The following is a 26,184-nucleotide window of genomic DNA, read 5'->3' on the forward strand; positions in this document are numbered from 1 at the left end:
TTTCAAAAACACAATTCTCTCATTCTCTCATTTTAATAGAGAACACTAATTTATTCTTGCATAACAATTCTTGGTTTTTTTACAAATTGATTCTCTATAATTAATAAACTACATTTTCACTTGTAGTTTAAGTTAAAAGAAAGAACAAAGAGGAAAAATCAGTAATTTGTGATATGCACTCACCTACATAAATGAGTTATAAGAAACAACAAATAATTTTATGTTAAGGTATTTCTCTCAGGGTGAAATCAATGTTGATTCAAACCTACAAAAAAATGGTTCTAGAAATAATTGTGTAGAGAACTATAAAAATCCTACTAAGTATATCCTAACATATCAATATTTGACAAGATAATATATCAACTACTTAATCATTGAATTGAGTGGAAATTAGATATGTTTAGAAGGGGAAAAACGTAGGGAATGATTTTCACTCAGAAAGAGTAAGGATCTCTCTCTTTGTTTTGTTGGGAGAAAGATTTGTTGTCCCAAACTATGTTCCACACCAATGATATGAAAGTAAATAATAGAAAATGATGAATATTTAATTTTCAATTTACATGATAAATTTTCATTGATTCAATATATAGTTTGAGACATAATTTGAAATAACCAATTTTTATTAATTTTGTTGTCCATTTCATTTGGTTTTGTTGTACACTTAGAAGTTTTTATCTCAAAATAACTACTCATTGTTATAAGATTAAATCTCATCCATTAATTTTGATATTTACCTATCAGATTTAAAGTTATAGATATATATGGTAAGTCCTTTCTCTGCCCAGAGAATATACATTTTCTCTATAAGTTATTTTTGAGAAACTTTTATCTTTGTGTGTGTGAAAGAGGAATAACAAGAGAGAATTCAACTTAATCAATTTCAGTCAAAGATTCTGAAATTCATCATGTTTTCTTCTTCGTCTAATCGGAGTATGAAAATCAAAATTTTCAAAATTATGTTTGTGATTGAATATTTTCAGTTAACTACCAGTAAGGCATTGGTCTAAGATCTCTCAGATTCTCAATATGCTAAAAAATATCAAAGAGTTTGATTTGTATGAACAGCATTTGTTAGAAGAGGTACTCAAACATTCTAAAAATATTAGTTTCTTACCTAGAGGGTGAGGAAATACCCTATACAAAAAAAAATACTTTCATTTAAGTTTTGTATGAACTAATAACTGACCTTGAAGTCTTCAAGTATTTACATGTGTTCCATAATTGGATATGAAATTGGTAATTTTAACTGTATTGTGGATTGTTATGAAGATAATGAAATTTAATACCACTTCATTTATATTAGCAAAATGTACTTAAAGAACATGTATATATCTCAATTTTGCTCTCTTTAAAACTTATCACTTACACTCTCTTTAAATTTACCCATTAGAATTTTTGAATGTTATGAAATGTTTGTAAGTATTAGCATTATTAACTTTATGAGATACATATTTTATATCAATTGCAACACAGAATAAAACATATTTACAAAACATGAAGTGAAAAATTTGAAAAAGAGTTTATCGCAACCACCAATGTAACGATCTGGTATAAATTCAGTGTTATGCGGATGTCAAACTTCATTTATCGTCACTTGCAATAGAGGGAGACTATGGTATAGTGTTGCTAGTCGGCAAACCACTCTATTAAATTATTAAATCGGGTTGACGCAAATGAGTATAAGAGTTATTGTAACCATAAGATTTAAGAGATATTTAGTCGTTCAACAAAGATTTGTATCCTTACTAGAAATTTTGAGCAATTTGTTTAGTTAGATTTCACTATTAAACTAAGTGAACAATTTGATAACTTTCTAGAATAAGAATATTGTGATTAGACTATACTATTCAACTATCGTATACACTTGATTCAACAAAACCTGTTTATGAAACTATGATTCTTTCACTATAAAATTACAGCGTCAATAGTATTAACCACAAATATCTTAGATGATTAATAACTTATGAATAAAGTTCTATTCCTATCTATTCATAAGATGAACACTTATGATTCACAAACAAAGCTACTAGTAACTATGATTGTAAAATTGAGAATTGGGTAAACACCTCAATATTACAAACCACTAACTCCTTAGTCAAATTAATAGCTTATCAATATAGCTTATTCCTATCAACTATATTGATAAGGTGGAGATATATGATTAATTAACATAACTCTATTCCTAGCAACTTATGTTAACCAAATAAAGAGTTATAAGTTATCAATATAGATTACTCCTAATAACTATACCAACAACATAAACAATGTGGTATATTGGTATAAATCTACTTCTAACAATTATATCAATAAGATAGGCTATTACAAATTAGATATAGAATATGAATTCCTCCCTACATTCACAGTCTAAATATCACACAAAAAGGATGTCAATCTCAAATAAGCATTAAGTACAAAAACAACTCATAAGAATTAAAGAGTGATAAATAATCATAAATCACATCCTCAAGTTAATATGAAATTGTGATGGATTTTGACACATGAGGGAGAAGTACACAAATAAGTTAAAGTAGGATTTAATGGAAGAGAGAATCGAAGTGGAAGAAGAAAATCAAAACGATGTCAATTTTTTTAAAAAATTGTAAGAAAAAAAGATACGTACGAACAAGATTCTCTCCATTAATGGAGAGAGAAATAATTCTTTTTACTCATATTTTCAATGGTAAAAATGTGACTTCAAGATAAACATAAGAATCAAAATGTCATTACATGTTGTCTTTTGTGTGTTATTGTGTATCACTTGCCTTTCCATTAATGGAGAGAATCCTTACTCGTATCAGACATGTCCCACGTGACATAAGACATTTTGCATTGTTAGCGGTTAACAGTACACTTAGGCCAATCCGTTAACGTTAACTGATGAAAGTACTAACGTGTTTTCACATTGAAATTGTTGGGGACTAAATTGATAGTTTAAAATCATTATGGACTAAGTTAGTAAGAATCAAAAAACATGAGGTGCCGAAATGAGTAATTATTTTTTAAAAAATTTCAATTTGGTCTCTTCATCTTAATAACAACGTTAATTTTGTGAAAATATTATTTGATATTTTCCATTCATCAAAATCTGGAGAATGTCGTCAATATTAAGAAAATAAGTCAGAATCACCATTTTTGTTCCTCCTCCCTCACTTGTGATGTATATTATGCCCAACTATGAACAAAACCCATCTTCAATCTCTCCTCGAGCTTCTTTGCACCATCTCGGCCCAACAACTAAAACAATACATTCAACATGTGAGATAGGGCATAAGGCTGATGGCTTTAAAGGCATAGCCTTTACACATGTATTTTTTTACTGTGTTTTAAATTGAGATTGTGATCGCAATTACAATCATGATTATGATTATTGTAATTATAGTCATTGTAGTAGTTGGGATATATATTGCGTGACTATTAAGCAAAAGATGGAGTTTTAGATTTGTAGGTTTTCGATCATTATTTTACTAGATGGTGGTTCTGATTTTTGTTGTGTTTGGTGGGCTCAGGCTAGGTGGACAGACGCCTTTGCTTCTTGGCTAAGATCTAGCATATTGGTTTTGGACTTGTTAATGGTGGTGGCTACTAGAGGTTCACGGCTGTGAGGGACTATACCATGTGGCTCATGATGATGGTGATAATGAAGAATAAGGTAGGGTAGTGGTTGGAGGGAGAAAGGGTTAATAAGGTTGAATGATTGTGCTAATTTTTCCATATTTTGGGTATGTTTTTTTCTTCAGATTTAGGCCATGAGGAGAATATTCCACAATATTTCAATAAGAAATAACATTATTTTAGTCATAGAACCAAATTGGAATTAAAAAAATTAAATGACCAAAATAAAATAAAACAAAGATAAATAAGTAAATTAATCCTTAGATCATTATATTTTTATGTGTGATGTTTATCCTCTAACTTATATAAATACACAAAAAATCATTTTTTATCTTTTCATCCAAAACTCTAATGTCATTTCCTACACCATAGATTTTGTGCATCATTAATAAGTGTCACCTAATATTATAGGTGCAATTTTGGTCCTTCTTATGTCTCCTTTGTTTATAATTAGTTCTCCTGTTTTAGAGGTACATTTTTCATACTCCAACTTACATGATTATACAACAATCCTTTCTCACTACAAAATCTATATCTATACCATATATAAAAACAAAACATGATATAATTATTATTATGTTATAATTTTTACTTTCCTATTTTACCCTTAACACTTTCTAATTTAAAAAATCCATATAATCATATATAACCACCATCAATATATTAATCACATCTTTTACCTTAAATTTTTAACATTATAATAAAATAAAAAATTATAATATAAAGCACATTTAATATAAAAAGAAATGAGAAAAATAATAATATAAAGTACATCTAAATAAAAAATTATAATATAAAGTAACTCAACAAAAATATATATTCGAATTCTTCAAAATAAAATATATAAAACTTAAATATTTGACACCATAAAATAAGAATTTGACAAAACACACCATGCAACTATAAATAATAACAATCTAATACCTTGTAGAATGACAACCCTATCTCCTAGAATTGAATATATACTATGCAATAGATATTGTCTAGTGTAACATCATGTGTGTTAGTTCCAAATGACACCTAAAATTATAAAATAAAATTTTAATCATTAATATTTTTAAATATGCATAATTCATTGCCATATTATCAAATTTAATAAAAATTAGGTATTCATAAAAATATGTTTAAATAATAAAAAATTGTAAATAAAAGTACATAATTGATTAAATAAAACAAAATTTTATTTGTTTTAAGAAAAATATATTATCAAATTAATATAATCACATATAAGTTAGGTAGTATTATTATTAGACAAACTATAAATTTGAAAAGAAAAATAAATAACAATTTAGTGTTCAATATAATGTTATTTCCTCATTTCCTTTATTGTTCATCTTGCATGTACTAATTCTTCATTAAGATGCATAAAGATTAACATGTATTTTAAATTCAATTCTAGAAAATAAGAGTGTCACTACATAAATTATTTAATTTTTGTTAGGAATATGTATTGAAAGATGACACTTCTTACACAACATAAAAGTTAAAGAATTAATAATAAATATAAAAATCGTAAGAACAATAAAAATAGAATAAGGTTTTGGATGAAAACATTATTAGGGTTTTGGATAAAAAATTAATAAAATAGTATTTTAGTGGATTTATATAAGTTAAATAATGAAAATTTCACATTAGAAATTAAGGAGACTAAAATCCACATTTGAGAAAGTTAGAGGAAGAAAACTACATTTTATCTTTAAGAAAAATGTAATTAATCTTTTTGAAAAATAATCGGGATGCACAGCACAAACACAATCGAGTGAAACAAGAATACCCAGCGTTTTTTTGTTGTTTCCCTATCTTCGTTCTCATCTTACGCACCCACTACTTGACCACAAACAAAGCATCTCTGAATCATGGCGCATCGGCTGCTGAGAGATCACGAAGCCGACGGATGGGAGCGCTCCGATTTCCCCATCATCTGCGAATCCTGCCTCGGTGACAGTCCCTATGTTCGAATGGTTTGTCTTTCCTACCGCACTTCTGCTTTTTCACACGTCCCATTGCGTTTCATATAATACTCATCTATACGTCTCTAAAGTGATTAATATTTGGCCACTCAGAGATGAGAATATTACGTGAGTGAACACACTAGAAAAGATAGAATTAGGATATCACCTATTATAAAAAAGATGGCAGAATCATGTCTTACTGTTTTGGGCACATGTGGAGGAGATTGCTAGAAGCCCCATTAAGAAGAGTAGACCGAATGGAGGTTAGTCCAATATTTGGAGAAAGAGGGAGGCCAAGAAAAATCATTATGAAAAATTTAGAGATTAATGTTTTGTTAATAGACGTAATTTATAATAAAGCATTTTGACAGATTTTTTGATCCATGTAACCGACTTAACCTAGTAGGAGTAAGGCTTGATTGTTGCTGTGTGGAAGACCAGATTTACTAATTTCAGGAGACTCCCATTCTATCATGATTTCCTATTGCACTATATAATACTATGTGTTCAGGGAAACTATAAATATGCACGGTTAATAATTCATATTTCAGTTTGTTTCATTTATATGAAACAGTGAAATTCAATTGTTTTTATAATTGCTTTGTTATCTTTATCTTTGGATGCAGACAAAAGCAGAGTATGACAAAGAGTGCAAGATTTGTACACGGCCTTTTACTGTTTTTAGATGGAGACCTGGCCGGGATGCAAGATATAAGAAGTCTGAGATCTGCCAGACATGTAGCAAATTGAAAAATGTTTGTCAGGTGTGCCTTCTGGATCTTGAATATGGACTACCGGTACAAGTCCGTGATACAGCTCTCAGTATTGATTCTAATGATGCTATTCCCAAGAGTGATGTTAATAGGGAGTATTTTGCAGAAGAGCATGATCGCAAGGTATATTTTCTTATAATAAAACTTACTAATAGCCAATGATAATTAAACATAATAATTAAAGTTAGTGAAAATAGTGGTGTATTGCTGTATGCAAATTGTTTGCCTCTAAGCTTATGGTTGTTCTTTCAATTTGCATATAAAGTGTACTATGAGCATGACTAATTGAATATTTGATATTTCATTTTTGTTATTGGGTGAGTCTTGGTGCAACGGTAAGGTTCTTGGTTAGATACACAAAAACGTAACAGGTTTACATCTTGGAAACAATCTCTCCGTCTGTAGGGTAAGATTGCGTACATGTACCCTCTCCAAACCACCCCATTAGGTGGGAGTCTCGTGCACTGCGTGCCCGAAAAAAAAATCATTCATGTTATTGAAACTTCTAATACACATGCCTTTGCCATGTGCAAGATGCTTGGATGTGCTTGATAGATCTACTTATGATACTATGATGAGTGTCACCTACTGACTGTGGTTACTGAAATTTTATTGCTTGAACCACAATAGCTTGGATTGTTTCATATCTTAAAAATCCACTATCACGAAGCATTGTTTTAGTAAATTTGGTGCCTACAGATTATACACATCCTGATATGCATGTTGATATCAGATACAACTTTTTTTAATAAAAAATGTTTTACTAGATTGAGTTAGTCAAAAGAAGTGAAGTGCAACAACTATGGGAAGGATGAAATATTCTCTGAAAAATGCAAGGATAACAAGCAAAAAGAAACAGTACTGAATGTAACAAGTGTGTCCACTTGCTCTCTCTCCGGTAATGGTATCTCCCATGAAACAACCATTAGCAGAGTACCAAAGAGAAGCTATGAACATGATCCTGTCCAAAAGTTTAACCTGGTGGAAACCAGCCCTTAAAAATGTGTCTATTTCACTCCAATCAAATGCACATGTTATTTCAATTGGATCGTCCTGTTGCTCTCCCATGCCTTTGAATATTTTCTTTAATCATATTTTTGACTAGTTCCCCACGTAGTGAGATTAAGGCTTGGTTGTTGTATATTTTTGACTACTTGTGGGTGTAAGACTTCGTACATTTGCCCTCTCCAGGCCCACCAGGTGGGAGCCCCATCCATGGGCCACTAAAAATTATTTTGGAGTAGTTGCACTTGCTAATATGACATGCTCTGCTCATTGGATGATTGAGCTGCCGACTCTTGCTTCTTTGACATAAATTGCTCATTGCCACAAATATTTAGCCTATTTGTGTCTATAAAAAAAAATAACGCTTACAATAAAAAATTGTCTCGAGACCTGGGCTCATCGAACATTAATCTGTCCCTTTATCTTGCTTTTGTAGTTTATCTTCAATTTTTGGTGACGGGTTAGATGAAAAAAAACTCGGTTTTTGACCAAGTGTTATCTCAACTGAAAAGTTATTGAAGATTGTTTTCTTTTTGGCTGAACTAAAGAACAACAGTTTAGGTCATATTTTGTGTCTACAGCTCCCCCTCAATTGTTTCTTTATAGACTAGAAATTATTTCCCTACTAACCAGTGTCTATCATCATTTCGATTGCATCTTCATGTTTTTGGATAATTGATGACCATCTCTGCTGATAACTTAGCTTGATCTTTGAACTTGCTCATAACCTGAATGTACTCTGATTTTCATATTTTTGTTTGGCACAAGCTACTTAATTTTCATATTTATGCTTTCTATTTTAAATCCTTTTAACCATGTTTTTAAATTTCTGAACTAATTTTTACTAAGTTGGCTTTGGTCATTACTTCACGATGATTTTTTTACTATGTGGTACAGGCTAGAGCTGGTATAGATTATGAGTCTTCTTATGGTAAAGCACACCCAAATGATACTATTCTGAAGCTTCAAAGGACAACACCATATTACAAAAGAAACCGAGCACATGTTTGCAGTTTCTACATAAGGGGTGAGTGTACTAGAGGAGCTGAGTGCCCTTATAGGCATGAGATGCCAGTAACTGGGGAGTTGTCTCAACAAAATATCAAAGATCGTTATTATGGGTATGTACTGTTATTAATAACTTCTTGATTTGGTTATGGGTTTTTCTTACCTGTTCTCTTTTCAATTCAATTGCTTATTTCTGCCAATTTAGTTTGGTCATATAATGTCCTTGGTGGCACTAGGCAGCTACAAAGTATTTTTCATTTTTGTGGTTGTTGTGCATGATGTCCTGTCGTGAGGCCCATGATGATGGCTTGCTGTGTAACCATGATTCAACGTTAGCAGTTTGTTCTAACATTTGAAGTCATGCAATAGTTATGCCCCTAGGGTTTGTCTTTCAGACAACACCAGTCAAGTTTAGTTGGGTAGCTATATGGATTCTTTTATCGTCTGACCACATTTGACACTAACATTTGAGGTTTCAAAGTTGGGAAATTTCTTGATTACCAAGTTACTAGCAGGCATTTACTTGCATGTAGGCTCATTACTACTTTCCTGATGTTGGTAAAATCACGCATTTTTTTGTTTTCAATGAAATGAAAAGCCTGCCTTGTGTGCATGATTCTTATTTAGCCTGCAATTTTGCATACTCTTAGTAACAAATTGTTCTGCTTTGCTATTTGCGCTGCACATGTTAATCTGTAGAAGAGAGTTTTTTTAACATGGATAAGGGAATATGCCTTTAAATTATGAAACCTTCTATCCTAGCATCCAAGAATGATGTAGCAGAGTATCAATAGCCATAAGATGTTTCAAACTTATTGTGAGGATAACCTTCTGGTTTCTAGTTTTTTAATCTGTCATGGATACTGCAGTTATCCAAATTCCGATCTCATATAAACCCATGTCCTCAATTTTAATTTTCTGCTCAACTTCATAGTGACTGTAGTTGCTGGTGATATTTTACTTTTGTTGGTAATATTTTTAATATGGCTTCATGTTTTTAACTTTTTAACTTTAAAAAAAATTGTTGATCATGTTTTTAAACTTGCAGGGTGAATGATCCAGTGGCATTAAAGCTACTTGGCAAGGCAGGAGAGATGTCCTCTCTGGAGGCTCCCGAGGATGAGAGCATTAAAACTCTTTATGTTGGTGGACTTGATGCAAGGGTCACTGAGCAGGATTTGCGAGATAACTTCTATGCCCATGGTGAAATCGAATCCATCAAAATGGTTCTCCAGCGGGCTTGTGCTTTTGTGACCTATACAACCAGAGAAGGCGCCGAAAAGGCAGCTGAAGAACTCTCCAACAAACTGGTTATCAAGGGCCTAAGGCTAAAGCTGATGTGGGGCAGGCCTCAGTCGGCTAAACCTGAACTGGATGCCTCCGATCAAGCAAGGCAACAGGCATCTGTGGCTCATAGTGGGTTGTTGCCTCGAGCAGTTATATCACAGCAGCAGAGCCAGGACCAGAACCAAGGCATAGTTTACTATGGCAATCCACCTCCTCAACCGGAAAGAAGCTATTACCCATCCATGGATCCTCAAAGAATGGGTGCTCTTGTTACATCTCAAGAGGGTCCTCCCGGGGGACCCTCTGGGTCAGGGGAGAACAAACCCGGTCTGGAGAGGCAGCAAATGCAACATTATGCCCATCCAATGATGCCCCCACCGCCAGGCCAATATCATCATCAGTATCATCCTCCATATGGCCATATGCCACAAGTTCCCCCTTATCAACAACTGTACCCACCACCACCACCATATAATGCTCCGATGCCTCCATCCCAACCACCAGCTATAAATCATCCCTATCAGCATTCTATGCAGCCAGGGTCTTCACAGGCAGGGTCCGGTCAGGGTGGCTCTGCCCCGGTGGAGGCTGGAACGCCGACATCAGGGTCACAGCAGCAGTGAAGTTGCCCATAAACTAATATTACTAGCTCTGTTTAATTTTTGCGCGAAGTTTATCCTTAAAAGGACCATGCTGACAGGAAGATATTTTGGCTCAGGCAGTCAATTTACTATTGTAAGACTAGTTTAATATTGATTTATCTTGTGCCTTGAACCTTTGTAACTTGAATTACAAATTGAGTATAATTCCAGGTAAAATATTGCTTTCAGTTTCATTTTTTCCTACATTCTATATAATTTAAAGTTATACTAATAAATCTTTAACTATAGGGGAGGAAAAAGGAATACAGTTTCAATTGATATGTTTGATACTATTGAAAGTGAAGCATTCAACATACTAACTCTAAAATTTCTAAACTCACTTTCAATCTCTGGTCTTTCCAATCAGAAGATCAAGTTGAAAATTGGAACTCCAATAATGTTATTGATGAATTTAGACCAATCTGAATGATCATATAACAATACAAGACTGATTATTTGTAAAATGACAAATCATGTACTTGAAGCAAATATCATGTCAGGTAAAAATATTGGAAATATTATATATTCTCTGGATGTCGATGCCAATGTCTCCATCACAATGTCTACGACCATTCAAACTTATCTGAAGACAATTCCTTATCATTGTTTCATATACTATGACGATAAATAAATCTCAAGGTCAATTGTACGTATCTATTTCAAGAGTTCAAAACAAAAAGGGATTGAAGATATTGATATATGATAAAGATGACCAACCACTAAAAACAACAACAAATGTGGCTTATAAATAAGTTTTCCAAAATCTCTAATAAATATTTTACGACTTATCTTATATTTTCTTCTAAATTTTTTCCTAACGATATTGACCTTATTTTAGATAACAGATTCTATATCATGTCATTCCAATATTTTCAATTCATCAATTAAACACATAAGCATCATCTTACATGAGGAAATCATCAATACTTTTTAAATTAACAATTTATTCTTTCGTTCTTTACATAAGTTCATATAAAATAGATTCTCGCTTGTGCTAATCTACTAATGATTCTTGACAACATGGTCCAATTTGGTCATTAGCTCAACCAAAATTGATTTTTGAACAAAAGTTTGTCTTTAACCTTTTTGAGGCATAAACAACAAATTTCGGCTATTTCCTAATAAAGCCAAACATGATTTCTCATCATCCCAGTCATGACAAAAGTTACCAAAAGAAATCAGACAACATTTCAACAAGAAGTTTAAGGCATCATAATAATCACATATACTATAAATATCATCAAAGACTTAAAATGACAACAATTTCAAGTAGCTTTCAAGTTGACTAGTGTTTAGAAAAGTAGGCACTCTTTAATAAGTCAAATGGTTTCCAAAACTCATGAAACTTAAACATAAACCTCTTTAGAAATAATGGGACCCGATTACATAGCAAACAACATAATGTAAATAAATGAATTCAGATGTTTTTATTATTCAATACTGTATTGTTTATATACAGAAAAATTGCTCCTAAAATATAAACAAATATGTTTGCATATCACATTCAAATTTGATTTTAGGATAATAACAACCTAATCAATGTAAATAAATCTGTTTACGTATCACATTCAGATTTGATTTTAAGATAATAATAACCTAATCAATCTAAACAAATCTGTTTACATGAATTTGGATTGTTATTACCGCATTACCCCCTCAAGTGGGAGCATGAAGATTTAGAATGCCCAACTCGGCCAGGAAGGATTCAAATTGTGATTTTCCCAAGCTTTGGTGAAGGTATGTGCGAGTTGAGCAGTAGTAGAGACATAGGTTGGAAGAATATTGTGGTGGAGGACTTCATTACGAAAAAAATGAAAATCAACTTCTATATGCTTGGTGCGTTCATGAAATACTGGATTTTTAGCGATGTGCAAGCCACTTGACTACTAGAGTGAAGAATCATAGGTTTGGTATGAGCGATGCCATGATTGGAAATAATCCCTTTTAACCATTTTTGCTCGCATGTAGTAGTTGTCATGGACTGATATTCAGCTTCAACCGGCGATCGAGAAATAGTGTGTTGTTTCTTTGTTTTCCAAGAGATAGGGGATTGACCAAATTGGACCAGCCAACCAGTAACGAAGCAGCATGTAAGAAGAGAACTAGCCCACTCGGAGTCGCACTATCCATGAAGTTGGAGATCACAGTTTCGAGAAAACAATATGCCTTGACCATGATTTCCCTTGAGAAATCGAACCACTCTGAGGTCAACTTCCCAATGCTTAATTCGTGGTTCCTACATGAACTGATAAATCAATTGTCCAACCAATCGACGATAACGTTCAAGGTTGACAAGAAAAGTTCCTGTAGCAAGAGACATACAATGATTTTTTTCTAATGGGGTGCCTGTAGGTTTAGCACTGAGGAGCCCAACTTCAGAAATAATATGGAGCGTGTACTTACGCTGATAGAGAAAAATACCTGTAGGATTGCGAGCAACCTCAATACCCAAAAAATACTTCAATGTGCCAAGATCTTTCATGTGGAAGCATTCGTTGAGATAGGTTTTAAACCATTTGATGGATGAGGAATCATTACCGACAATGATTAGATCGTTAACATAAACAAGAACAACAACTTGAACCCCCTTTTTGATGCAAGATGAACAGATAATAATCAAGACATGATTGCTTAAATCCATAAGATACAAGTGCATGAGACAATTTAGTAAACCAACAATGCAGAGCTTGTTTTAAGCTGAATAATGATTTTCAAAGTTTACACACCATGTTTTTGTTGGAAATGGAAAAACTAGGAGACAGACGAATGAACACTTCATAATGGAGATCTCCGTGTAGAAATACATTGTGTACATCCATGCATCGTTAAACATAAAGTCTCTCACACAAATAAAAGTCTATTATTAAGTTTTTTCGTATTAATTTATTAGGAAATAAGTTTTATGGTTACATATTCTTTTTGAGAATAGAGTGTTTATGGTTTTGCTATCACTATCCATGATATAGAACTTGTTTTAATATATAAATATTAAAATATATTTACATGCATATATAATTACATGATCTGCATGAAGTTTGCATGGTATGGCATCACCAAATAGAAGGCCACACATGTTGAATTTGATATATTTACATAATGCTAATGATCATGTAGAATGACTATGTTATTTTCGTTTAGACATGTTATAGTTCATATACTTAAGTAATATGTCATTTGGTTATGTGGTTCAAGAGTTGCAACATTCTATTATTCCTGTTCAATTCTCACCCCACTTCATATTTAGTACAACTTCAGTTTTTTTATTCAGACACTTATATATATATATATAATGGATAGTGGTGAGTTGGAACCAAACCAACTTACGGGTGGTCAAATGGATGCAACATCATGACAAGGCAATCACTATAATATATTCTCCAAATTCATTTTATGATTGGACATAGAAACGAAATATAATTTTGTAGACTAGTTGGGGAATGTCCATGTTAAAAGTTTTGGTCGTAGGTTTGTCATTAACTGAGTGCACAATTCTATTACTTTACAAGTATAATTTATTGAGTTTGTGGTTGGTTGCGTTGTTTGGGGTTGAACCATTAAGTTAATTGATTCAAGTTCGAAACCCATTTGCATTAACTATAGCCAATTTGTGTTCTATCTATAGAAATAATTTGTAGAATATATTAAAATATTTTTGTTCACAGTTGTTGGTTGTTGGGTGCATTCTTTGGGATCTACTCTTAAAAGGATTGGGGTTGCATGCACCAACCCTGTCCCCTATTTTGGAATTTAATTCTCAAATGGTTTTACAACAGTTGGTGATTTATTGTTGTGTTTGGTTTCACTTTTGTTTATTGAATCCTTCGATCGAGTGTGAAGTTATGAAATTAATCCATTATGTTATTTCATTCATTTAACCAACACCCCACTTGGTTTGGTGGTTGTTACACCCTATTCGGTTTTGAATCCTAAAGGGAAATATTTTCTGTTTTATTTTTAATGGGATAACTTTGTTAGAATTAAAACTTCCAAAATTGTACATAAAGTGAATATGGGGATGTCAGTGGCTGCAAATCAGGATTGCCACTAGGTTACATTGTCATAATGCATTTCGGTCTCCAAAATATCTATTTATATAAGATATATTTTGGATTAAGTGTTCAATCAAATTCAAGTATATGGATCTTTTTTACTAAAAATTATTTGACATTTTAAGTGAACCTATTAAACAAGAAGTCATCATAGTGACTTCTCTTATATAGATTGTTCATAATAAATATGGAACATTCGTGTATATGTATTCATGTGAATGTTAATCGACCCAAAGGAAGATTATTATTTGGCTGGATTATATACATGCATGTGATGAAAAACATGTGATAATTATAAGGTTGTATATGTGAATGATAAATCAGTCCAAAGAATGGTTTATTATTTGACATGCATTATGATCAATGTTTGACCATTAAAATAAGAGTATCATTATTGTATGTTTGCAGTTTTATGCGAATAATGATCGACCCAAAGGAAGATTATTATTTGGCCAAAATTAGAAACATATTTGTGGTAATAAATATGTGATAATCATATGTATTTTCATGTGAATAATAATTCGGCCAAAGAAATACTTATTGTTGGACAAGAATGATTGTCAAAATTTGATTAGTACATTAAGTGTACCACTTACAAGTTAATATTTTTGTTCAAAGACTAAATATTAATATTGTGTTAGGTAACTCGTGATGTGTCATATCGATATTTGAATTTAAGACTTCAAGTTAATTGTGAGTTTAATAGCAAAAATGATTGCAATTTGTTTTTTCTTTGTTATATTGATTTCTCTGGTCTTATAATGTGTGTACATACCTTTTCTATAGTCTTCTAAATTGCACCAACTTTAAGAATTAAGGAGAGAACATTGTGTTTGTTATCGAATGTATGGTTGTAGACCTTGCACTTTAGAACGAAACAACACATTAATTTTAAGGAAGTTCCATTAAGGATAAAAGGAACAATAAGGAATGAGAATTTTAAAATAAGTAAGAGTCTTATACTCATTAGGTATGCAATTCAAAGAACATTAGTGGGTGCAATGTTTTAGGAAATAATTTTAAAATTAAAGATATATAGTAGATTTCTTATGCGTTGGCTAAGTGAGACAAATGTATATAAAGTTGCACACATCAGGATATTGTGTACTTGGTTAAAATGCAGATATTTAAGTAATTTAGTTACAAATTATTGAAAATGAGCGAATTAAGTTATGTAGTATTGATCGAGGCCGTACCCGAGGCAAATAGTATAACAATTAAAAACTACACAACTAGGAAGTGACTCCTAGGTCGTTTCCCAATGATTATCTTTCAAGCAAAGCTTCAAACACCTTTTACTCACACGCAAGGGGGTTTTTGTTGTTGGATAATATGAACATAAATCAAATTCAGAAACAGTAGTTAAGCAATGTAATAAAACGGCTAAATCCCTTTGGTTCGTTTGTTCACAACTCAATCATCGGTTTCAAAAGATTAATTTCAGATTCCAAACACCATCTTCCTAATTTGCACAATTTCATAGCCTAAGCCTTTAACTAAGCGAAATTAGCATAAGCATGGAACATTAACAAATTCACACAAACTAAGCATTCATGCACTAGAGAGTAAATCCACTAACGAAGATAAACTCACAAACCAGTTTCCAAACAATAGGATAGAGAAGTCAATAGTAAATAAACCAAAAATACATTAATAACAAAACCTCAAGAGTTGTGATACATTACCAAAGGAATTTAGTCTACAAGTTTAGCCTTCCATGGAAATGGAAGCAAAACCGAAATGAAATGAAGAAGAGGTGAAAACCGAAACGTAATGAAGAAACCCTAGTAGAGCAAAAAGAGGGAAAAACGAAAATGTAAAGTGATGGAATGAAGAGTGTGTGCGTTTGGAGTGGAGAATCCGAATTGAACCCCTCTAAAACACATAGAACGAAAATGGGCTAAAAACATTGGTCCAAAACTAAAACCGAATTTACAAATAAAAAAAAACTCCTAAAATAAAAATACGATTTTCACTTCAACACATATCCTCCACTTCCATAATGCCCAAAATGCCATTTGTACCAAATATGATCTGAAAATGATAATAGATTTAATAAGGCCAAATAATCTCAAATTAACTCATTTTAGGAATATTAATCCAATAAAGTCAAAAACACTAAACCATGTGAAACAAAGTCCATTAGGCACCAAGAATCATCAATCATGCTAGATGAAGGTTATGAATAGTGTGTAATATATGGCTCATCGAATATGCCCACACTTAACCTTTTGCACTCCTCGGCAAAATCAAAAAATAAGGCTATGGTAACTGATATTGATCAAAGTGAGTCATGCAAGAAGATCACAAAAACTGGAAAATGAAACACCTAAGAAAATCACATACTTCACAATGAAATCTAGGAAATACGATGAAATGGACAAAATCAAACACACAAGAGTGAAAGAATCAAATCACGATATCCATGAACATGATCCAGTGAATTCAAGTATGCCAAGAAACCAATCAAACCAAGAGACGAGTTACAACAATGATAAAACCTCATAAGATATGCTCTCTAAAGTATTTACACTCATGTGTCTTAGGTTCCAAGTGTTTACACTCAAAGCACTTCATGAAAACAAACAAACCATAGGCTTGACAAGCCTCTAACGTCAACATCATAAGCACATGCACATAAAGATCAAAATGACTTTTCTAGGTTGTAGTAGGGCCAAGGACAAGGTAGGATAAATATGGGATATGTAGGTAAAACCAAATGGAATAGATGAGCAATGAGGAATAAGTAAAAAGTAAACAAAAATCAACCCCGAAATAAGAACAAATCTCTAATTCCAATTCTATTTGCCTTACTCAACCTTTTATTCACTTTTGTTTCTCTTTTTGTTGCTTTTCTTTTGATTTTTTCGTTTTTTATGAATCCTTATATACACAATTGTATCAATCATTAAGACATAACCAAGAATCCACAAGATTTGAAGAATAATGCACCCTTTTTTACTTAATACCCATTCCCAAAATAATTCCAAAGCTCCAAAATTCCCTAAGGTTCGGACAATCATGGGTTTTCACTTATAAGGTTGTAATGAGCTAAATAACAAGGAAATAGGTAAATGAGGAGGTGAATTACGTTTGCAAACAATTTGTTCTTTTTATAAAATTAAAACCAGAATTGTAAGAGAAGCACTAAAGACAAAAGTTGTAGAATGTAAAAAGTGGGAGATAGAGAGAACCACCAAGATCTATCTGGGTTCACCTTCACCAATTGAAGGGATGTCCAATCTTATTTACTCGATTCAAGGGATTTCCATAATTTAATCTGAGTATCAATTATAAATCACTCGCCATGACTCTCTCATATGATCATTCAATTCTCACAAGAAAGTACACCACTTTCTTATTTTACAAGCACACTCACAAAACCCTATGGTGATCTTTATTTAGTGGAACAAAGGAGACTTATATTGTCTAAGGATATCTAAACCACATTTGGTTGATGTGTGGATCCTTCAAAAGAACAATCATACTTAATAACACACTTGCTTTAAGTTTATCAGACTTTTAAAATGCATAAAAAATGTCTGAAAAACTTGTAAACAATTGAATGCACAAAAGTATAATTGAAAGTGAAGTTCAAGTGTGATTCAATTGTATTATGGTTCAGAGGATTATGATGTTATTTATAGAGTTTAGAGATGTTCCATAGTGCATTTCAGGAGGTACAAAATGTTTGGGAAGGCACTAGTTCGTTTAGGAAGATGTTGGTTGAGTTTCAAATTCGAAACTATAGTAAGAACACACAATAACTAGTTATTTTGTTATGGTAATAGGTTACAAGACTTTAATGTCCAACAGAGTAATCGACTACTCACGTACAGTAATATGTTATTGTCCGATTTTCCTTACAGGTAACTTGTTACATTTTCAAGTAACATGTTACTATGTTTTAAGTAACATATTACTAAGTTTCAAGTAACTTGTTACTATGTTTCAAGTAACATGTTACTTGGTTTTCTAAAAACTCATTTTTAGAACCTTGTAAATGATTTTGATCCTATTAAAACATTGTAAAAACATTTGAAAAAATATTTTTAAGAGTATTGCGTGCTAGAAAGTAAGAATGACTTTATAAAGGTTAGACCTATACTAGAAAGCAACATAACATTATTTATCTTTGTGTGTGCTTTCCATATATCAAGGTCTTTAAACTTTTCCTTCTTTCTATTGATATTGATATCTTTATGAAAACCTAGAAGAAGACTCTTCTTCACAGCTTGGTCTTGCTTCATTTATTTTTTGGGGCAATTGCGTCTTAAAAAATGAGAGATATACAAGATTGGGGGAAAACCCCAAGTAAGAATCAATCAAGAACACAATGTCAAAGATGTAGTTTTTCATATTCAAAACAAGGGATATTGTGAAGAAGATCGTGATAAGTGTTAAAATTACCATATTTTCTATAACGTTTTAGAGCACTTATTTGTGCAATTAATGAAAAATACTTCACTTTTTTATTAAAGCATATAAAAAACATAAATTTTGATTAAGGTTGAAGAATTCAAAGGGAATGATTATTAAAGACGGGAGAATAGACAAACCACTTAACTCATTTAAAAATGTGAAGAATACAAGCTTGGTGTCCAAATCATGTTGTGTATGATTTAGAGGGGTTGGGCAGTTGAGCAAACTCCCAAGGGAGGAAAAGAGGCGTTAGGCGCCTCTGCAGCCTACAGCTTGTCGCACAACCCGACTTGGCTAAGAAAGGGGGCATTAAAAGTGATATTGAGGCGTTGGGCGGCCTAGCACACAAAGGAAACCCTGAAGCAAACGGAATGGGATGTTTGGCAACCTTGAAAAGGGCATGGGCGTCTTGAAAATTCTATATAACGACCATTCACTTTCTCATTTGTATCATATCATCTTGGCAACCAAAGAAAAATCTTGGAAACCAAGAATAACAAAAGATAGAGAGGATATGAGTGGAAAGATCATGGAGAGTACTAAAATCTCTTCTTGAGTCTTCACTTGGAGCTTGACAACATCCATGGCACTAGATAGCTAATCCTCCTTTGTTGGAATCAGGTGTAACTACTTTAACTCATGTTTTATCTTTTGATTTCTAAATATATGTTTATGTTCTTATGCTTTATTTCAATTTTTAATCTTATATTTAATGCTTGTTTTAGATTGATCACCAAAAATATGATTTTCGATTTGGTATATTATATGGAAACTAATCATTCAAATATGATCGTACATTTGTCATCAAATGAATCTAAGCTCTAGGAATAAGCTTAGTTCATTAGTCAACCAACACCCAAGCTAAATACAAATGCTTTCTTAACTATCAGGGGATTTACAATTAGAAAAAAAATTGAATAATTATTTTATGGCATAACTATAAAAGGGATAAGAACTGATATGATTAATCAAGCATAAAGCATGATTTTTAAGTTAAATCAATCGGTTACCGAAAAGTTAAAAATTGAATTCCAATTCCAATTTCATTCCCTACTGCTTTAATACTCATCTTTACTTTTACTTTTTACATGTTTATGTTTCAATCATAACAACAAACAAATATCTATTGAAATTTCATTGCTTTAAAGATTTAAACTAAAGAATAATATTGTATTATCACTTTCCAATGGATATGACAAAACCCAATAATATACCACTATTGAGTCATTAAAGTCAACGCTTCATTAAAGGAAACGTAACACAAAACTTTCACTCACCAATCAAATCACACTTTGAACATAGCCTCTCTTTGACATTGGCTAGGTTTTGATGAAGACATCAACATCAACAAAATGGAGAAAAAGAATAAAGGCCCTAAAGTATGGAAAGCACACTCAAGCTAATAGATAAGATTTGAATTACTATGTAGTCAAGGTCTAACCTTTATAAAGTCATGCATACTTACTCAGTATCACGCAATTCTATTGAAAATATATTTTCAATTTCTTTAAAGTTTTAAAAGAAGGAAAAAAATTACAAGCTCCTAAAAATCAGTTTTTAGAAAACCAAGTAACATGTTACTTGAAACAATGTTACTTGAAACAGAGTAACAAGTTACTTGAAACAAAGTAACAAATTACCTATCAGGAAAAAGGGCCACGAACTTATTATTGTGAGTGGGTAATTGATTAATTTGTTGGATATTAAAGTCTAGTAACTGATTACTACGACATAATAACCTATTATTGTGTTTTGTTAGTGCACTTTCAAAATTGAAAATCAACCAGCACCTACCAAAGAGAACCAATGTCTTCCCAAATATTTTGTACCTCCTAGAATATATTTTTTAACATTCCTAAACTCTATAAATATCATCCTAATCCTCAAAAATAAATTACGCTTAAACAATATTTTGATTTACACAATTGTGCATTCAATTTTTACAACTTTTTCAAATAATATTTTATGCACTTTCGAAGTCCGAAAAACAAAAAGCAAAGTGTTTTATTAAGTTTGAGCATTCTTATAATGAATTCATACATTAACGAAATTGGGTACAGTGATTCTTAGCTTACTTAAGTCTTCTTCTATATCATAAAACAAAGATCACCATAGGGTTTGGTGAGTGTGATTGTAAAAAAAGAAAGTGATATGTTTTCCTGTCGGAATTTGAATGATCAAAAGAGAGTCTCAGTGTAAGACTTGTAATAGATACTCATATTGAATAGCGAAAATCCCTTGAATCAATTAAAGGTGATTGGAAATAGCCTTCAATTGTTGAAGGTGAATAAGGATATATTTTAGTGTGATTCTCTCTATCATTTGCTCTTTAAATTCTGCAATGTTTGTTCTTTACATTTCTACTTTCGTTGCAATTCTAATGGTAAGTGTTTAAAAAGAAAAAAATTGGTGGAAAACTAATTCAAGCCCCCTCTTAGGTTGCTATTTTATTTTCACAAGATTAAAAGGAATTTAACCTCCATCGTCAATAGGTTTAGTAGAGCATTTACGCTAAAATTTTCAAAGTAATCGGAAAGATAACCAAAACATGCCATTAAAAGACTCTACTAAGATAAAGACGGACTATAAAAAACGTAGAGGGATAAGATACTTTTCATCAACAAATTAACATTACTTGTGAAGTAGAACAATTATTAGGAAATAAGATGTGTCAACTAGAAAAATGTGTCCATAGTGACTAGGTGAATATCTCATATTCAAAAACTTACTATTCGCTCCATCAAGCCTACCATGAACTATGTCAAAAGGTAGGGATTTGTATAGACCCAGAGATACAAGCACTACATGAACATATGATTTGAAGGATGAGTGAATACCTCATTTTGTCTAACCTATTTAAATAATTTTATAATAAAGTGGAAAAAAAAGGACCAAAACATAATTTTACAAAAGTCAGTGATCTTTGAAATGAATAAATCGTATTGGTTGTTAAGAGTTTATGTTGATTAAAACGAATAAATCTTACTGGTTATTAAGAGTTATGTGTTGATTTAAAAGAATAAATCCAACTAGTTGTTAAGAGTTATTTCTTGATTTAAAAATGAATAAATCCTATCTACTTTTATATAGGAGATTAGGAATCCTACTAGTTATTGAAAGATCGTTAGTAATTTTTATTTGTATCTTTTGTAAGTGGCATATTCCCTATCATAAAATCTCATATTTTACCTATAAGTATACCTTTAGTCACTAGTTGAAAAGACAATAGAAAATAAACAAAAAATCTCATATCCAAGTGTGTTGTTCCCGACAACCATTGTGAAGAAGAGCCTTTCCTTAATCTTGACTAGGTTGTTACAAAGACAGCAACATCAACAAAAATAACAAAATGGTTAAAGACCTTGAAGTGTGGAAAGCACGTACAAGATAATAGATAAAATTTAAATTGCTCTAAAGTATAGATCCAACCTTTATAAATTATTCTTACTTTCTATCACACAATATTCTTGAAAATATTTTTACGAATGTTTTACAAAGTTTTAAAATGACGAAAAAGAGTAACAAGGTCCTACAAAGAAGTTTTTAGAAAACCAAGTAACAAGTTACTTGAATCAAAGTAGCATGTTACTTGAATCAAAGTAGCATGTTACTTGAATCAAAGTAGCATGTTACTTGAAATAGAGTATCAACTTACTTGTCAGGAAAAAAGGCAGTAGTTGATTAGTGCCAAAATGACCTTAATTAAAACACTTTTTATGCCACTTATCTTGTTTAAACATGCTTAAAACCTAACTTATAACACATTTTTTGAATAAAATATGTATTATATTAAACTACACCTCTTGTCCGAAGTTTCTTGAACTTCAAGGATTAAAATACCGACAATTGTTTAAGGAAAGAGAAAAATCCAAGCAACAATCACAAAAAGACGAAGTTTGATTAAACCAAGCACAACTCGCTAGACGTGAGGACTTCATGCGCCAAGCATGTTCACTGACTAAGATGTTTGGGCATGAAGGAAGCTTACCTTGTCTCGAAGAAACTAAGACAAACAAGAGGTGTCACCATGCATGTGAAGTTAGTTGCCTAAGCTAGGTGTGTAAGTTGCTTGGCTTAGCCCACAATACGGTGAGCCTAGCCTAGACTATCCAGGAGTAAGCTAAGCTGGTCCCTAGCTCCAGCAGGTTAGCCAAGCATGAGCCAACCACGATCAAGTGGGCATAATAGGCACCAAGCATCCTAGAAGGGGGCTTAGCGCGTTGCAACATTTCCTATGTAAAGAACCATTCCCTCTTCATTCCAAATCATCTCATTTATAATAGAATTCAATTCTCACTCAATCTTCACTTCTCTTTCTTCTCATTCAGAAACACATTCAAATAGCATAGGTATTTTACTTTCTTCCCTAGAAAAATCGGAGGGAATAGGAGTAGAGAAAGTGTGATCTTGGAGCTTGTTCTTCGATCAGCACTTGGAGGCAAAAGCATCTATGTTGGGTGGCTAATCACTCTCGGATTGGACCATGGTGTAACATTTCTTCATGTAAGTTATGTGTTTTAGTTTATTGATTCATTACATATACTCCTAATTTTTATTTTAGATTGATCACCTAAAATATGTTTTCGAAGATCCAAAAATATTTTGTGGTATAAGTCAACAAATATTCTAATGCCAAGACATTGGATTAGAACATTTAACATATCAAATCATCTGAAATAAGCACCTTATTTTCAAGGCTATCAAGCATTGGGGAAGCCGAAATGAGATGTGACAAACTCATTTCACCAAAGTTAAACTAATAAGGGATAGTGTATTAAACAAGGTTGCAAAATCATCTACTTTGCCCTCAAGTTAGTTAGGAAATGATGTATAGTAGATTGAAGCATACTAAAATAACTTGCATAAGAAAATTATTTTGATATTGAAAAGTTAAGAAACTTTACTTCCATTATTCCAAATATTATTAACTCTCTTGAATTGTAAATATGTAGGTTTTACTTTTCTTATTCAAAACCTTTTTCATGTAACTACAAACCAATCAAACATACTTTTCTATGACAATTCCATGTGGATTGACAAGTCACTATACTACACTACAATTGAATTTTGAAAGAGATTTTAGAGTTAATATGAGAAAATATTTTTTATTTATTTTGTTTGTTGAAACTGAAACTATTCTCACACAAAGAAGTTTAGCTAACCTTTCAAAAAATTGGTGTCTTTACCGGTGAATTGTGTTTAGAGAAACTTTTTAATCATTAACAAGTGTAATTATTTAAATTCTTCTAAATCTTTTGTTTTATATACTTCTCTATTTTTGTAAACTCAATCCTTTTGTTGTATATATTTCTCAGTGAACTAGTCCTTTGGGCTAGATAGAAAAAAATTTGTTTTTGGATTAGGTATGAACAATGGAAAACTGAAGATCAAAGTTATAGGCAATGAAATTCAGTTTGACATGTTCAAAGGCTATAAGCAATCCCCAAATGGTTGATACTTTGAAATGGCATAAGTTGATATGTATATTGAGTACATAAATGGAGCAAGAACAAGAAATTGAAAATTCCTTACAAGATTTACATGCCGCAAAGAAAAGATGTTGAACAAGGAACAGATACAAAAAATCAGAAGGTGGAATTATAGCTATTGTAATTTTGTGCTTTCACAAGGTGATTAGGGGTAAGCATGAGACAGGTTGGGACGGGTTAAGCATGTCCCTCACCCGTCCCTAAATATTGATCGGGTCAATTTTTGAACTCGAACTCGTCCCTAATTAGGATGGGACGCGTGAAGGACGGGTCCAAAATAAGACGAGTCAAGATAGGGACGAGTCCAGGTTGGAAAAGGACAAAATGACAAACGTAGAATTTTTTTCTCAAATCTTTAAGCATGCACAATCAAAATTATCACAATTTGTATATAACCTCAACTAAAACCTACATCCCACATACATGAGTACATAAACTACAAACCATAAATTGCATCCTTCAAGCTAAAAACTATCACAAACACATGTCCTTCACTCTCGTTGCAGTATTCCTTCACTATCTAGGAGAATTAAACAATGAGAAAATGGGTAAGGGAAGCATTAAATATATGACGGGGTTACCCGATATTGTAATAATTGTTGATTAGCAGGAAGAATATACAGCTCTTCGAGAATGTATCACTTTGGGAATTCCAACAATTTGTTTAATCGATACAAATTGTGACCCGGATGTCGCAGATATTTCAATTCTAGCTAACGGATTATACAGAGAAAAGAACAAAAGAAAATGAGAAACAAAAAGAGGACAAAAAACGTTAAGGAATAAGGTTCATATGATTAATGGTGTGAATATGTTGTGTGGGCTTGTAGGTATTTGAGTTATGTGGACTGAACATAATGGGTATTGATATATACTTATTCAACTATTCTTGATATATAACTATAAGAGACGGGTCGGGTGACCAGGACATAGACCTGAATCCGTCTTTTTTTGAAGACAGGTCTGTCCCTTTTAATCGGGTGTGTCTTTTTTTATTTATTGGACGGGTCAGACCCGTCCCTAAGTCATCGGGTAGAAACGGGTCTACGGGTCAGGTCAGGTCTTGCTCACCCTTAAAAGTGATACCGTAAAATTAGAAAATTATAAGCAAATCTTTGTCAAACAATGGAGGAAAAGATGAGAATATTGGGAGAAAACCAGCAAGCAAGAGGGTTGACTATATCTCTTTTCTTTCATAAACAGGAGTCAAACTACTGACGGGAAACAAGTGCTTGCTAGGAGACGCTTTAAACTTTGAAAGTGTCTTTGAATATCCTAAAAGAAACCAATTTTCGTTGAAAGTCAAGCATCGATACAACCAAAATAAAGACCATGGTATTTTATTCTAAAATCATTCCAACCACTTGTTTCAAGTTTAAAGCACCAAATCAAAAAACCCCAAATTCCAAAATCTCAAAACCTTAATTTCATGGCTTCTTCATCAAGAACCAAGAAGCAATGTATCAATGTTTATCAAAAGAAGCACCAAACTTATTCAAAGACTAATCCTTTGGATTTGACCCATTTTCTTGCAAACGAGGAGCAACACAATACATTCATAGAATTTTTCCTTAGGATACCACTAATTGCTCCTAAGTATGGTAAGTTATAATCTTTTGAGTTAGATGATTTTCATTTCCCTACACTCCTTGGGCAACAAAATATGTTTGTGTTATGTGAGGAACATTGTGGCTATTACCCAGAACTTGTTTGAGTATTTTATTACAACCAGAATATGAGGAAAAATAAATTGTATTCCTCAGTCAAGGGAAAAGACATTGTCTTAGACTTGAGGACTTGTTCTGTTTGCTTTAGCATACCATGCATAGATGTCGAAGTCAGCTTTGGACTTCAATGTTCATGGAAGGAGTGTGATTGAAAGGATGTCTATTTTCTATGTGTAGATTTTCTAAAAGGGAAATAGAAGAGCATAAGAAAAGGGCTAC

At 32.3% G+C, this 26,184-nt stretch overlaps 1 protein-coding gene across 2 annotated transcripts; it reads left to right on the forward strand.

Moving 5' to 3' along the window:
• Positions 5,341-18,454, forward strand: LOC109347571 (zinc finger CCCH domain-containing protein 40-like). 2 transcript variants are annotated; one of them, XR_002107615.1, is made up of 5 exons: positions 5,341-5,573; positions 6,191-6,460; positions 8,240-8,463; positions 9,399-10,372; positions 18,443-18,454. XR_002107615.1 is itself a non-coding variant. In XM_019587489.1 (4 exons), the coding sequence occupies exons 1-4, from the start codon at positions 5,469-5,471 to the stop codon at positions 10,258-10,260; spliced, it is 1,461 nt and encodes a 486-aa protein (XP_019443034.1). In that variant the 5' UTR covers positions 5,341-5,468; the 3' UTR covers positions 10,261-10,431. The 2 variants fall into 2 exon arrangements, 1 of the variants encoding a protein (XP_019443034.1); XM_019587489.1 differs by lacking the exon at positions 18,443-18,454 and having other exon boundaries at positions 9,399-10,431.

Source organism: Lupinus angustifolius, chromosome LG05, assembly GCF_001865875.1.
Source record: "Lupinus angustifolius cultivar Tanjil chromosome LG05, LupAngTanjil_v1.0, whole genome shotgun sequence".
Taxonomy (NCBI): Eukaryota; Viridiplantae; Streptophyta; class Magnoliopsida; order Fabales; family Fabaceae; genus Lupinus; species Lupinus angustifolius.

Bases quoted from the DNA above. Each gene is read 5' to 3' on its own strand.
- LOC109347571 (XM_019587489.1), top strand. From the start codon at position 5,469: ATGGCGCATCGGCTGCTGAGAGATCACGAAGCCGACGGATGGGAGCGC. The intron at 5,574-6,190 runs GTTTGTCTTTCC...CTTTGGATGCAG, and splicing joins ACAGTCCCTATGTTCGAATG to ACAAAAGCAGAGTATGACAA. The intron at 8,464-9,398 runs GTATGTACTGTT...TTAAACTTGCAG, and splicing joins ATCAAAGATCGTTATTATGG to GGTGAATGATCCAGTGGCAT.